This window comes from Saimiri boliviensis, chromosome 5, assembly GCF_048565385.1.
Source record: "Saimiri boliviensis isolate mSaiBol1 chromosome 5, mSaiBol1.pri, whole genome shotgun sequence".
Classification (NCBI taxonomy): Eukaryota; Metazoa; Chordata; class Mammalia; order Primates; family Cebidae; genus Saimiri; species Saimiri boliviensis.
In genome coordinates, this window is record NC_133453.1 from 124721957 (window position 1) to 124736499 (window position 14543).

General features: G+C 62.4%; 1 protein-coding gene across 3 annotated transcripts in view; it reads right to left on the reverse strand.

Annotated features, from left to right (window-relative positions):
• LOC104650429 (A disintegrin and metalloproteinase with thrombospondin motifs 7) overlaps nt 1-14543 on the reverse strand; it is a 66717-nt gene that overhangs the window by 8144 nt on the left and 44030 nt on the right. For 2 of the 3 annotated variants that reach the window (XM_074399908.1, XM_074399910.1), the window contains 14 exons: nt 13948-14092; nt 12647-12739; nt 12095-12240; nt 10801-10970; nt 10388-10521; nt 9415-9535; nt 8114-8358; nt 7701-7842; nt 4376-4502; nt 3724-3937; nt 1986-3383; nt 1002-1154; nt 365-538; nt 139-285 (listed from right to left, as the gene is read on the reverse strand). In XM_074399908.1, coding sequence (XP_074256009.1) covers nt 139-285; nt 365-538; nt 1002-1154; nt 1986-3383; nt 3724-3937; nt 4376-4502; nt 7701-7842; nt 8114-8358; nt 9415-9535; nt 10388-10521; nt 10801-10970; nt 12095-12240; nt 12647-12739; nt 13948-14092 — 3409 coding nt within the window. Of the gene's footprint in view, nt 1-138; nt 286-364; nt 539-1001; nt 1155-1985; nt 3384-3723; nt 3938-4375; nt 4503-7700; nt 7843-8113; nt 8359-9414; nt 9536-10387; nt 10522-10800; nt 10971-12094; nt 12241-12646; nt 12740-13947; nt 14093-14543 lie in introns of those variants that run through there. The other variant, XM_074399909.1, reaches the window with a different exon arrangement.

Here is a 14543-nt window from a genome sequence, read left to right on the forward strand (position 1 = left end):
CGTCCAGTCACTGCTGCACGAGCAGTGGCCAGAGACAGCCTGGCTCTCAGCCGCACTCAATAGCTGCTTCACCCAACCCAGGACCGACCAGGTACCACCAAGCCCTTGCTCCCTGCTCCTCCACGCAGCCCAGCTCACCTGGCCCCAGGGCCCCACCACCCACTTCGTGCAGGGGTGAGTGTTACAGGGCCGCGTGGCGTTGGGTCTCAGTGCCTCCTCGCAGAGGCCTGGCTCCGGGCAGGTCACCAGACGCTGCTGTTCACCACCGCCACAGGCCTCAGAGCACTGGGGTGCAGGGAAGGAGTCAGGGCACAGCCAGGGTCTGAGGGCACCCCCTCCCCCCAACTGGACCCCCAGGCCTCACCTCCCTCCAGGAAGAGGTGTACCAGCTGAGGCAGGGCTGGGCCCCACAGGGCCGGTGCGCAGGTGGCTTGGCTGGCCCCGGCTGACAATGGAAGGGTCGCAGCGGCCGGAGGTCCCGTGTGTCCACACACTGCACGTCCCGCACTGAGGAGCCTCCACCGCAGCTGCGGGAGCACTGGGGACAGAGAGACACGTGTGGACACCCCCCACGTGCAGGCCCACACGTGCAATCCCGAGAGGCATGTGTCAGGGAAGGCATCAGGCCCACGCTCCAGCCCGGGGCAGATCCCTGAAGAGCTCCAGCGAGAGGCCAAGGCTGGCAAGCCCCAGGCCAAAGGTGCCCAGCCAGGGGCTGCCATGGGCTGCCATGGGCAGGGACAGACGGAGAAAGGGAGAAATAAAAAAGGCAAGCTGGTGAAAGACAAGTGCAGATGGGGTCAGAAATACAGAGGGGAGGAGGCAGGCCAAGCCAGACAAAAATGAAGACTCCCAGGAGATTCAGATCCAGTGCCATCGGGTACCCAGACGTGCAGCCCAGAGCCCTCCCCTGCCCTGCTGCTCTCGGAACACAGGCCGTGGGGACCCAGGGCTCTGCCCCATGCCCTGGGGCTCCCTGCCCTGGCTCCAACCTCACGCACCTTACTCCAGTTGCCCGAGTGCCAGGTGGCACAGGGCCGCAGGTGGCAGCGGCGGGCAGGCTGGGGCCGGCCAGCAGGGGCACAGTCCTCATCCCGGCCGGAGCTGCAGCGAACCAGCCTCCAGACGGCGCCCAGGCCACAGGTGGTGGAGCACTGCGGGGCACAGACCCGTGAAAGCCAGGCAGACCCCATCCCCGCCAGGCCCCCACAGCCAGGAACTACCCACCTAGGCTAGCGAGACCTCAGCAGGACAGTCCCCTCTTCTGGGCCTGTTTTCTTATTTGCAAAATAGACTCCTCCACCCACCTCCCAGGAAGACCGTCAGAATAAAAAGTCAACCCCCACCCCAACAACCAACTGACCCTGCCCACAAAGGACAAAGGGCCTGTGTTGCAGCGTCACTGGTACAGAGGCAGGGGAAGGGGACCCTGCGGGCACCCCTGACCAGCTATCCTGACCAGCCTGCCCCTTCCCACCTCCAAGTTAGGGATCTGAACAGAAGCTTGCTTCTCCTGCAGTGACCATCTGGGGACCCAGGGAGGGGGCACTGGCCAGCTTCTTTCATACAGCTCAGACCCCTGCAGGTCACTGCCAAAGGAGGGTGGAGCCATTGAGGGCAGAGCCAGGTGGCAGTGGGCTGAGCCCAGCGTGGAGGAGCCAGGCTGAGCCTCAAGGAAGTTTGCTGCTTTCTGGGCAGGACTGGGCCTGTGGACCATGAGGGGACCCTGCCCTCTGCACAGCTGTCTGAGTGACTCTGTCATGGGGTGTGCTGCCAGAGTGTGCCTGCCCTGGCTTCCCTGAGGCCCCCTGTGCTGCCCAGGAATGGGCCCTGGGGTCCCCTCATCCGCCTAATCCTGGGAACCCCTGCCCTGAGGGAGGCGGGACAGACCGCGCGCCTGTGTCCCACGCTGCTCACTTTCAGGTGAGGCAACAATCACCAAGGTCCCGGGCAAACTCCCCGCCAGCCCGGCCCGCATCACTTGCCTCGCTCCAGTTTCCAGCTTGCCAGCTGGCATTCCTGGCAGCCAGCGGGTCCACAGGGGGCTCCGCTTCAGCCAGGCTGGGGGCCGGGGGCTGGGTCTCAGGGGCTCTGCGGCTGTTTGCAGGGCTGTCCCAAGCTGGCGTGGACAGCAGCCCAGAGCTCAGGGGCACCTCAGGGCTGAGAGACTCAGGCTGGCCCTCGGGTCCCGGGCTCGGGGCAGGCTCAGGCTCAGGTGTGCGCCCGACGCCAGTCTGGGTCGTGGGGAGGAAGGTGCCCCACACTGCCACAGTCCGCAGGTCCCAGGACCCTGGTCCTGGGGTTGGGGAGTTGGGAGTCCCCGGCTGCAGGGGGCTGTCCTCTGGCGGAGGGGCTATGGGAGGAGGAAGGGGAGGAGCCGCCTCCACAGTGGGCCTCAGCTCACTGTCCCCAGGCCCCAGGCCACCCTCCAGAGCTGGCTTCCAGCCTACAGTCCCTCCTGTCCACAGCTCCACCACATCAGGAACAGGAGAGGAGTGGGTGCTGCCGACAGGGGACAAAGCGGGCAGCGTGGGGTTGGGTCTCGAGGGCAGGTGGGGGGCTCTGTGGCTCCCGGGTTCCTCATCGTCCTTGGAAACCTCATTGGTCCTGTCCCACCACGGAGGGGGCAGCTGACGCTGGCTGTCCTCGCCAACCAAGTCATTTTGGCTCCCAGGGGCGATAGGCGTCTGCACGCCATTAGGGGAAACCCTGGGCCTGGGTAGGCTGGGGAGCCCAAGATCTGGAGCCCCTATGGGGGTGTCTTCCTCAGGCAGGAAATTGAGCAAAGAGTTCCCAGGGGTCGGCTCTGAGGGTGGGGGTGGGGAGCGGCCGGCCTGGCTGGGCCAAGGGCTAGGGGACCAAGGTCCCGGTGGCCCCTCCTCCGTGGCTGCAGGAGGCTCTGTGGCAGACACGGGGCTACCTGTGGAGGACGCAGCAGGACGGCCACGTGGTGTGGGTGTCCCATCCCCTGTCCCTGCCAGGTCTAGATCGGGCTCCTCAAAGGGCCCGTAGGACAGGTCCTCGTGGAAATTGATGAAATTGTAGTCGTAGTAGAAGTCGTCAACAAACACGGGCCCTGGTGGGTCCAGCTCCAGGGCCTCCTCGTCGATGGCGTTGCCCATGCTGGCTGGCCTGGGTGCTGAGGTGGGTGAAGGGCGTGGGGCCAGGTGGCGCGGGATGAAGTCAGCCTCGTTGAAGAGTTCGTGGCTGGAGGAGCCGCTCCCTGAGCCTTCAGGGACCAGTGTGTCCAGGGGCCGCAGACAGGGTGGCAGAGAGCAGGTGACTTGGTGGGCTGGCTGCTGGGCCTCGTCACAGGGGACACCGGTGTCATTGGTGCAGAGGACACTTCGGTGCTGAGTGCCCTCCCCGCATGTCACTGAGCACTGCGGGGGAAGCCACGATGAGGGGCTCAGGCTGGGAGGCGGGCTGCCAGGGGATGCTGGGGCAAGGCGGGGGCAAGGCACTGTCCACTGCCCAGTGTCAGAGTGGCAGGGACCCCAACCAGCCCTCTCTGGCCCTACCCAGCTCAAGGTCATGGCTTCGGCCATGGCTTCACAGGGGCTTCCTGATCCCTTAGGCTTTGGAGTCAGAGGCTGGACCCTGGAATGCCCCAGACTCCCTCCCACGGTACCAGGCAGTAAGGGCTGGAGGAAGGCTGTCTGCCTCCCTGTAGCCTGAGACCAAGGGTGGCACTGGAGGCGGCTCCTCCCATCCCGCATTCACCTGAGACCAGTTCCCCACAGCCCAGGTGGCCGGACAGGGCACGTGGCGGTTGCAGGGGGTTTCAGCCGGGGGCCGGGGAAGGTGTTCACAGGCGGGCGGCTCCAGGGCGCTCTGCTCATCCAGCCCCACGCTGCGGATGCAGAGCACGGCCCGGCGGGAGATGCCCCTAGGCCCACAGGAGCTGGAGCACAGCTGCCACTCACCTGCCCACCACCTGGCAAGGGCACACAGGTGGCATCAGCGTGGCATCAGACAGATGGCATCGGTAGGCTCACCAGCAGGGAGGGCCAGGCTGGGCTCCCAGGCCCTTGGGGTTTGGGCAGAGCTGAGACCAAAGCCAGTGGCTGCTTCTCCAGAGCTCCAAGCCCAGGTAGGCGTCCTCCCCCTAAGTCTGGTGACATGGCCCAGCCCCGCTGCTCCTGCCACCCTCCCCTCAGAGGAAGTGAGCATCACCTGAGGCCTATTTCCATATCCAGGGACCTAAGGAGGAGGACCACAGGTGTCCAGGCTGGAGTAAGGGGTGACCAGAGTTGGGGCTTCAGCCTTGGGAAGACCTGTGAAAACCTGGCTGCCTGTGGTCCTCCCTGGGGCCTGTGGCAGACCCAGGCCGCCTGGGGGTGGGGAGTTGGTAGGGGCGTGGGGGGTGGCTCACCTCGCAGGGCAGGGCTGCTCACTGCACTTCCTCTGCCGGTCATCGGGCTGGCCCAGGGGGTCACAGTGCCCCTCGTCCACAGGCCCTGCCTGCCGCTCCGAGCAGTACACACTCTGCCTCTGCACACCTAGGGGCCGTGGGGCTCAGCCTGGGCCTGGCACCCAGGTGCCCACCACCCAAGACCCAAAGACACCATTTCTGCCAGAACCCTCCCAGAACAGCGCCTCACCACCCGTTTCAAGATGAAGGCCGATCTCCACGGCTGCCTCCTCCTTGCTGCCCTGCTCTCACCCGCCCTCTCCTACGTAGCCTCCCTCTGACTGTCCCTGGGGAGGTGGCACAGTGTGGAGGTTTAGTGGGTTGGGTCTCCAGACCCTCTGCTTCCTAGCTGAGAGGCCTGGGCAGCTCACTTGGCCTCAACCTCAGCGTCCTCCTCTGTGAAGTTGGAGTGACAATCCTGCCTGCCTCTAAGCCCCGGAGGGAGGACTGCTTGTGGCCTTGCATGTGCGGGCTCAGCCCGTGCCCAGCACATCCTAAGAGCTCGATCCGTGCCAGCTGCTGCTAGAATGCAAAGCCAGCCATGATGTCAAGGCTGCCCCACTGTCCACGCCCTTCCCAATGGCTCAGAGAACATCTGGAGAAGAAATGCATCAAGGGGCAGGCCCCGCTCCACGCCCCCACACCAGCCTTGGCACTGCTCCTGTCCTTCATACCTTCTGCCACTGCCCACCCCGGGCTTTTCCACAGTCACACTCCTCACTTAAACTCACTTCCATACTGCCTGCTGATGCCCAGCCTCAGGACCCCCTCTGCTGGTGGCTCTGCTTTCTCTGCTCCCCCGGGGTCTCAAGAGTAAGCTGTGCCTCCCCTGAACTGCCAGTCCCACGCCTGTCCCCATTTCCTCACCAATAGATTCTGATATTGCTCAAGGTCCCAACTACAGCAATGGGACCTGCTGAAAACACCCTGAGGCCGCCCCCTCGAAACTAGGGTTTCTGGGACACAGTCCTGGCTGGGGAGAAACAGGCACAAGTCCCTTGCTGGGGGTCAGCCCTTTCCCCTTCTTCTTCCTGCCCGGAACATGGCAAGAGGCCTGGAAGGGAGGATGCCATCTGTGATAAGCAGGAGGGGAGGGCTGCCGTGGCAAGGATGCTGCAGCTGAGGGACAGTCAGCTCCAGGTCCCGCCAGCTTGGACTGTGCACCTGGGACTTCCTGCCTGTCTGTCCCGGCCACCACGGGGCATTTGCCTCTGCGTACACTCCTACACGGTCCACCTTCAAGGCAGCCGATTTGCTGAGAGACAATCTCCCAAATGTCTCGTGCTGCACATGTATTTGTTGGTTTCTCACGTTTGTCTATTTAAAGACACCTGAATTGGCCGGGCACGGTGGCTCAAGCCTGTAATCCCAGTACTTTGGGAGGCCGAGGCGGGTGGATCACGAGATCAAGAGATGGAGACCATCCTAGTCAACATGGTGAAACCCCGTCTCTACTAAAAATACAAAAAAATTAGCTGGGCATGGTGGCACGTGCCTGTAATCCCAGCTACTCAGGAGGCTGAGGCAGGAGAATTGCCTGAACCCAGGAGGCGGAGGTTGCAGTGAGCCGAGATCGCGACATTGCACTTCAGCTTCGGTAACAAGAGCGAAACTCCGTCTCAAAAAAAAAAAAAAAAAAGACACCTGAATTATGCCAGGTGCGGTGGCTCATGCCTGCAATCAATCCCAGCACTTTGGGAGGCTGAGTCAGGTGAATCACCTGAGGTCAGGAGTTCAAGACCAGCCTGGCCAACATGGTGAAACCCTGCCTCTACCAATAATAAAAAATTAGCCAGGCATAGTGGCGCGTGCCTGTAAATCCCAACTACTCGGGAGGCTGAGGCAGGAGAATCAGTGGAACCTGGGAGGCGGAGGCTGCTGTGAGCCAAGATCGCACCACTGCACTCCAGCCTGGGTGACAGAGCCAGACTCTGTCTCAAAATAAATAAAATAAAATAAAATAAAGATAGCTGTATTAGATAAAACAGGTTTCCTGGCTTTGGAAGGCATCTACCCAGCTCCCCAATTCTCATGCTGTCATCATAACAGCATTTTAAGGTTCCCTCTCTTCCCCTGCGCGCCCGCCCCCTCCCTCACTTCTCCTTTCCCTCCTCCCCACTCCCTCTCCTTCCCTCACCTCTTTCCTCCAAAGAGTAATCATAATTTTTAAATAGCATTTTAAGGAATGCTCAAGTGTCTCTATCTCAGATTCCCGATTCTGAGACCCTGAGGACACTGGGTGTCAACGATGGAAAGACTGAGGGGAAAGGGGAGGACTAAGAGAGCGAGAGACGGAGGCGGGGGGAGACTGAGGGGTGAGCAGGGAGACCCAGGGGTGGGGGGGAGACCGAAAGGCCGGGGGGGAGATTGAGGGGTGTGGGGAGACGGGGAGGGGGGAGACTGAAGAGTGAGCAGGAAGACCAAGGGGCTGGGGAGACCAGGGCCGGGGTGGGGGGAGACCGAGGGGCAGGGGGGACTGAGAGGCACAATGGGGGGAGACTGAGGGGTGGGGGGAGACCAAGGGGTGAGGGGAGACTGAGGGGTTGGGGGAAACTGAGGGGCATGGGGGGGAAGACCAAGGGGCAGGGCAGGAGACCTGAGGTGGGGGGATTCTGAGAGGCAGGGAGATCGAGGGGCATGGGGGGCACTAAGGGAAATATGGGGAGGAAGAGTCGGAGTTAATGAAACCATCATACTTTTTATATAGTTCAAAGAAATAAGTTGGCATGGTGAGGGGCCACTGGGCTGGCCTCAGAGTTGGGTGGGAAACCTGGCTGTGCCCTGGCCTCCCTCCCCTCACTGCCCCCTTCCCTGCCACCTTCCGCTGTTCCCCCTCCTTCTGTCTGGGAAGCCCCTCCTGGGATGGCCACCAGGGAGCCCCAGGCTCTGGACCACTGGAGGGGCTGGAGGAGGGGAGCAGCCCGACCCGACACGCCCACGGCTAAGGCTCTGTTGGGGTGGGGGGTCGGCTCCAGGACACAGCAGAAATGCAGGCACGAGACCTGCCGGAGCTGAGCCAAGACAAAATCGAGAGGGAGCTGTGCCCCCTGGATGGGGCACACTGAGCACTCGCCACACGCTGCCCCCACCTGCCTCATCTATTTACCTCCCAGCGGGCATGGGACATGGGGCAATTGCCAGCCTCATTTCACGATGGGGAACTGAGGCTCAGAGAAGCAAACCTCCAGACCCGTGGTGGCCCAGCAGTGAGCTGGAGGCTGAAGCCAGCGTCCCTGTCCAGAGTCAAAGCCCCTGCTGGCGGGGCTGTGCCTGCCCCTCTTCTCACCTGTGCCGCAGGTGACCGTGCACTTGGTCCAGGGTCCGTAGTGCCAAGAGAACTCGGGCGGCGGGACCTCGCCATGGCCATCTGCCTCCCTGTGGACGGTGTACTCATAGCGCACCCCGGGGTTGCTCTCCTGGAACAGCAGCTGGGCGGGCAGGTGGGGCCCCGTGAGCACAAGGCATCCTCTCCATCCACCCAGCCCTAGAGGAGCTGGCCCCAGCCACCTCTGAACTGCAGCTACATCATGGGGCCATTTTAAAAGATGGGGAAACTGAGGCAGGGGTTGCAGCAGGAGGGCCTGGCTAAGAGCCAGGCTCTGTGACTGCTCCAGGGCTCACTCCTTCAGGATGAGACCCTGCCATGGGCCTGGGGTCTCCGCCTCTGCTCCCCACTCCTGGGCCTTGGGATGCGGGCACCTGAATCCAGACAGGCTCGTTGGTGGGCCCCGGGGACGTGAGGTTCTCCCAGTTGCCCCTGCGTGAGTATGTGAAGGTGGTCCCTGCCACCTGGTAGTCCCCGTCCCACTGGATGGTCCAGCCACCGTTGAGGAAGTACTTCTTCGGGTCCTCGCTCCGCAGTGCCAGGAAGTTAGCAGCCTCGGCCACCTCCTGGATGCGGATCTCACGTGCGCCAGCTGGGATCAGCCCCACGTCCACATACCCTGCCGGGCACGGGTTGTGTATAGGTTGTGCTTGGGGTGACAGGGTTGCCTATCCCCACCCACTGCCCTCACCTCTCTCCCCACTGGCCCCCTGCCTGCTGATGCCAAAGATTCCACCGGTACCTTAGAAGTCTGAGCTCCCCCTATTGCTTAGATATGTCGTAGGTCACCAAAACCTCACAGAGGCGCCTCAAATCCTGACCCTATGGCCATGCCCCGTCAACCCGCTCCTGGGGACCTAAACTGGTCTCATCACAAGGCTGGGTCCACCCAACACTCCGGGCTGGCTGGCATTCTCTTTCTAAAATGCCAGCGTGCTCAGGCCTTTCTCTTGGGTCACCCTCCTCAGCCCACATGGCTACTTTTATTCACCCACTTCTGTAACACCCATCACGCGCCGGGCACTGCTCACGTGTAAAATGAATAACCACCCGAGGATGTAGGTACTATTGTCCCCATTTCACAGATGAGGAAAGTGAGGCAGGCAGGGATAGTAATGTGAATGAACGTCCTGCTGGGATCTGAGGACAACGGGGTTTTCCTCCCACGGGAAACCTTCCCTGATTTCCCCAGGCCAGGAGCGTCTTCCTCGGTGCTCCCAAAGCCCTCTGGGCCTCCCTGCACTGCACTGGCCACACAGAAGATTCTGTCCTCTGCGGGACTGAACGATTCACCTACATGTCCCCATCACCTAGCACAGTCAGCACTCGATTGTGTGCAAAGCAGACCCGAGGTGAGGGCGTGGAGCTGGGGGTATCGGAAGCTTCGGGAGGGGACCCCCATCCTCCCAGAGGCCCAGGCGCTGCACACAAGCCAAGCTGGCCCTGCCTGGGGTCTCTGGGACAAGAGGACTCCCCATGGGGACAGGTCTCTGAGCTTGGGTTAGGGGTCCCGGACTCCTATGAGAATTCCACACCAGCAAGGCTTCCTTGCTTAGCCATCTATGGCTGGGTGGGGACCACAAGGCCAATTGGGGGGGAGGGGGCCTGGAGCAGATAGGGAAGCGGCCACCAGGTAAACAGCACATCCCACCCCCACAGTGGTCCCACCCCATACCCAGGCCCTCAGCCTCCTCGAAGGTCCCGCTCACGGTGTGGCAGGTGGAGCCATTGCCGTGGCACACGCCACAGCGGTCCTCCATGGCACTGGAGTCAATCTCGAAGTCACAGCCCACATTCTGCAACACACAAGGGAGGGGAGGCCCGTGGTGCCGGCGGCCAGCCCTCTGTGGCTGCAGCCCCGGGAGCCAGCCAGGGTCAGGCGGAGACGGCTGGGAGTCGGGGTCGGGAGGCCTCTCTCTGGCCCTGCCCCACCCCAGCTGTGCCTCTGACCCAGGCGAACTTCTCTACCTCCCTGAGCCTCAGCGTCCTCAGATGTGAGACGGGGAGACCCGCCCCTTCCTAAAGGCATGTCTCAAGCATCACACACGACAAGAGAAGGGAGTTCTGCAAAGGCTGCGGGCAGGCAGGGACCTGACTCACCACGGGCTCCTGACCAGTGCGTGCAGGGAATCTGAACATCAGAGGTGCTGGGGGTGGGCCCCTCCCTGCTGGTCCCCCTCTGAGCCCAGGCCCGGACACCCCAGCGGCTTTTAGGGGGCTAGAAGCAGGGCCAGGTAGGTGGCTGGGGAGATGGGCAAAGACAAGAGGCCTTCGGGGCTAGAGCCCTTCATGTCACCTGTGCCACCTCACTTGACCCCTTCTATCAGGGAGGAAACCACTGCCTGGGGTCAGCCAGCTGGCAAGAGGTCAAGCCCCTGCCTGGGCTCCAGTGTCCCAGCTGTGGCGGTGCTGGCGCAGCATCCAAGGAGACAAGGGGCAGCGAGCCCTGACTGGCAGAGGTCTCCAGTGCCAGGAGGCCTAGTATGGGCTTTGCCTTAGTGGTATAGAGGGTGGGGTCTGGGAAGCCCAATGGCAGAGCATGGGGAGGGTGGCCAGAGGACCAGGAGGGACCCAGGGGAGAATCTGGGGCCTGCCAGTGGGGCTGGGGGCGGGCGATGCTGGGAGAGCTGCTTCCTGACCAGGCATACCTTGCAGATGCCATTGATGCAGAGGTCCCGGCTGACCCTGCCCTGGTAGCAGGGGGTGCCATCAACCACGGCGTCCCGCAGCTTCTCGGCAAAATACTCATTTGAGGGCCGGCAGTGCAGCTCACAGGGGTTCACTGGGCACCAAGGAGAAGAGCCATCAGCGACAGCCGGGGCAGGAGTTACAGAGGGCACCAGGAAGACCCCTCCGTGACACACATCCATGGCAGGCTGGAGGCTCCGGCTGGGCTGGTAGCTATCTACAAGGCTGCAGACTGGGGAGCTGGGGGGAGCAGCAGCCCCAGGGCACAGGCTTGGGTTGGAGACTGAGTCTCCCACTGCATCACAGGGTAGCCTTGGGCGCACACAGCCCCAGCCCTCTGAGCCTCAGTGTCCCCGTGGGAGACAGCACTCACCGTCATTGACCACAGGCACCCATGTGTGCAGCTGGCCCTTGTAGAGCATAGCGTCAAAGTGGCTGCACTGGACGTGGCGGAAGGAGGGGCGGCCAGCGGGGCAGGCTTGCAGGTTGCAGAGGCGGAAACGCTTCCGCTCGCCCACGCAGTACTTGCCCTTGTATTTGGGCCTGTGGGGAGACGCAGGGAGGGTCTGGTGAGTGCTACTGCGTGGCCACAGCCTGGAGCGAGCGGCCTCCTCCTGTACCCGCACCCCGAGATCCCTGCCACCCAGCTCTGTGCACATGCTCTCCTCCCGTGGGCTGCCCCGGCTCTGGCCCAGACACACCCTCCCTGTTTGTAAGGACCTGCAGGGAAGTGGCGGCAGGAAGCCTGAGCTCTGTCCCCAACCTGCTGTGTGACTGTGGGCAAGTCTCTGGCCAACCCCTGGGCCTCAGTTTCCTCATCCGTAAAATGGGGGTGGGGCTGACTCTGCAGAGGGCTGTTGAGAAGCTGCGACAAGCTGCAGGCATGACTGGCACTGACTGGAGGGACTGCTCCGAGTCCCCAGCCCATGACACCAGCGTCCTAACGAGCATGTGAGTCCTCAGCCTCCCTCCTGGCGACAGTTCCCCCAGCCTGGGTGTAAAAAAAGCCCCCAGGACCCCAGCCAGCTGAGAGGTCTGCCCAGATACAGCTCCTGAAACCCTCCCGATCTAGGCCAGGGTAGCTGGACCCAACCCAGCTCAGATTTGGAGGTCAGGAGGCAGGGAGGAGCACAGGCCAGTCTTAGCCAAGCACAGAGCCTGGGTGGGGCTGGCTGTGAACCCCATGCCTCCCCTGGGTGGCCTCGAGAAGAGGGAATCAGCTGGGCAGTGCCTCAGTCTACGGTACTGCTGGGCTCTGTGCCTCACCACATCCTCACATCCCCCCGTTTAAACAGGGAAACAGAGGCCGAGAAGGGGTGAAGAGGGGATTCAAACCCTGAGCCATCTAAGGTCCAGGGCCCACGCTCTTCCCCACTGCCCTCTCTGTCCTCCCTCCAGCCGGTGGCTGCTTTGCCATGTGGCCTCTGATGAGTCTCTCTAGTCTCTGGGCCTCAGTGTCCCTCTCTCTGCAAAGGGGTCAGCGGTGGGGACCTGTCAGCCCCAGAACCTTCCTTGAAAGTGACTCAAGGTGGCCTGGACACTCGGAATGACCGTTATGAGGACACTTCTAAGAGCCAGGGGCTGGGACAGAGCCAAGCCCCTGCAATTGGCTGACTGCTTGGGTCCCTCTGTCCCATCGCCCAGGGCACCCTGGGCCCCACACTCACGCAGGCTGCGTGCACTGCCGCTCAGCGCTCTGCACGCCCATGCCACAGCTCCGCGAGCAGATGGACCAGGCGCTCCAGCCGGACCAGCCACCGTCCACGGCCTCGGGCCGGAAGCCCACGGGTACGCACTCCCCATTGAGACACCACTACCAAGACAGATGGAGGTAGAGCCACCCCACCCCCAGCCCTATCAGTCAACCTTACCCTAGTGAGAACAAGGCGGGTAGGAAGGCCACGAAACGCACAGAGGGGAAGGATGGAAGGTGAGACAGGCCCCTCCCAATCATCACCATCACGTGTGGCCCAGGCCGAAGGGCGGAGCTGAGCAGGGAGTAAAACAGCCCACGTGCCGACTCAGCTGAAGACACCCGGGGAATCATGGAATCAAGCCCTGTCCCCAATGCCTCCATTTTGTAGACGGGGGCTTGGGCTGCAGAGAGTGGGGGTCTGCTAGGAGCACAGCAAGACTGTGAGCTGGGGCTGACCCCCGGAACCGGACACAGCAGGAGGTCTGGCCTCTCCCTCCCACTGCTGGGACTGGGCACCTCCTACCTTGTTCTCCCCACACCGGGTGCCGTCCACGGCTGCATCCAGCTTGGAGTGACAGGTGGTCCCGACGGAGCACCAAAGTGTGTGGCAGACATTCTGCAAGGAGGGGGCAGAGGCCACACCCTCACCCCACCCACCCCGTGCCACCAGCCGCCCTGCCCCCACCCTGTCCCCAAGGGCCCCCTGGACACCCTTCCACATAGCGGGGGTCCACAGACCCCCAGAGGTCCCTTCTGTGTCTGCTCCCACCTTCCTCGCCAGACCCCGTGGTGGTGTGGGGGGCCCGGGGCTGTGCTGCTCACAGCACTCCGCAGCTCTCCACCCCTCTCCCGGCCCAGCCCCACCTCCAGTTAGAAGATCACTCCAGGCAGTCTTCTCCAGAATAAACAGACCCTCCCCACATGGGTTCCTTTCCCCTTTTGTTTTGTTTTTGTTTTTGGTTTTGGTTTTGGTTTTTTTTTTTTTTTTTTTCAGATGGAGTTTCGCTCTTGTTACCCAGGCTGGAGTGCAATGGCGCGATCTCGGCTCACCGCAACCTCCGCCTCCTGGGTTCAGGCAATTCTCCTGCCTCAGCCTCCTGAGTAGCTGGGATTACAGGCACGCGCCACCATGCCCAGCTAATTTTTTGTATTTTTAGTAGAGACGGGGTTTCACCATGTTGACCAGGTTGGTCTCGATCTCTCGACCTCATGATCCACCCGCCTCGGCCTCCCAAAGTGCTGGGATTACAGGCTTGAGCCACCGCGCCCGGCTGTTTTTGTTTTTTTGAGACAAAGTTTCCCTCTTGTTGTCCAAGTTGGAGTGCAATGGCGCATTCTCAGCTCACTGCAACCTCCGCCTCCTGGGTTCAAGCCATTCTCCTATCTCAGCCTCCCAAGTAGCTGGGACTACAGGCATGCCCAGCTAATTTTTTGTATTTTTAGTAGAGACGGGGGTTTCACCATGTTGGCCAGGATGCTCTTGATCTCTTGACCTTGTGATCCACCCGCCTCGGCCTCCCAAAGTGCTGGGATTACAGGCTTGAGCCACCGCGCCTGGCCCTTTTCCCTCTTAAAAGCCAGACCCAGGGAGGCTAAGGGGCTTGTCACAGTGGATCCGTGGTTGACCCAGAATTCAGAGCTGGGTCTGTGGCTGCCCATCTTCGGCCTCTCCCACAGGCCTCTGACGTGTCACAGTGTCATTTGGGGGCGCAGCCCAGGCCAGGCGAGGTTCCTCCCAGGCTGGCATCCACGGGCTGGTGAGGGCTGCCCCCTGAGTCCTCCCACCGGCTCCCCACACCCTCTTACCCACCCCAGCCCACTCACATCCATGTCATCGCAGAAGGCAGAGTAGGACCCGTACTGGAGGCGGCACTGGTGGCTCACATCATAGAGGACGCCGGGCGGCACCGAGGGGAAGTCGATGATGTCCTTGGCAGGTGGGTCATCCAGGCACAGGCCCCACCCGCGGCTAGAGATGGGACGGGAGGGGGGCGAGCGGGGGCAGCCTGTGAGACCCATCGGAGAGGCCTCGGCTGGGCTGGGAGGGGAGGAGGGAGTGGCACAGAGCCCCACCACTGTAGAACTCTGGCCCCCCGCTTGGCTCAGCCACCCTGCAGCCAGCAGCAGAGGCCCTCCCAGCCACGCTCATCTCACCTCCTGGGTACTCCAGCTCAACAAGCCCAGCCCCAGTGCCCCGCCTCTGCACACGCTGCCACCTCCACCCCGCTCCTCCTGCCCTACCGCTGCAGCCTCCCCTCCAGATGCAGCCCCAAAGCCCTTCCCTCCGAAGCCTCCTGGATCAGCAAGCCCTCTTGTGGCCCTGCTCTCCAACCCTGAAGGCTGCATCCCTGAGCCCAGACCCTGGAGCCGGGCCCGACATGTATCTGGAGAACATCACATCACAGTTGACACAACAGAGC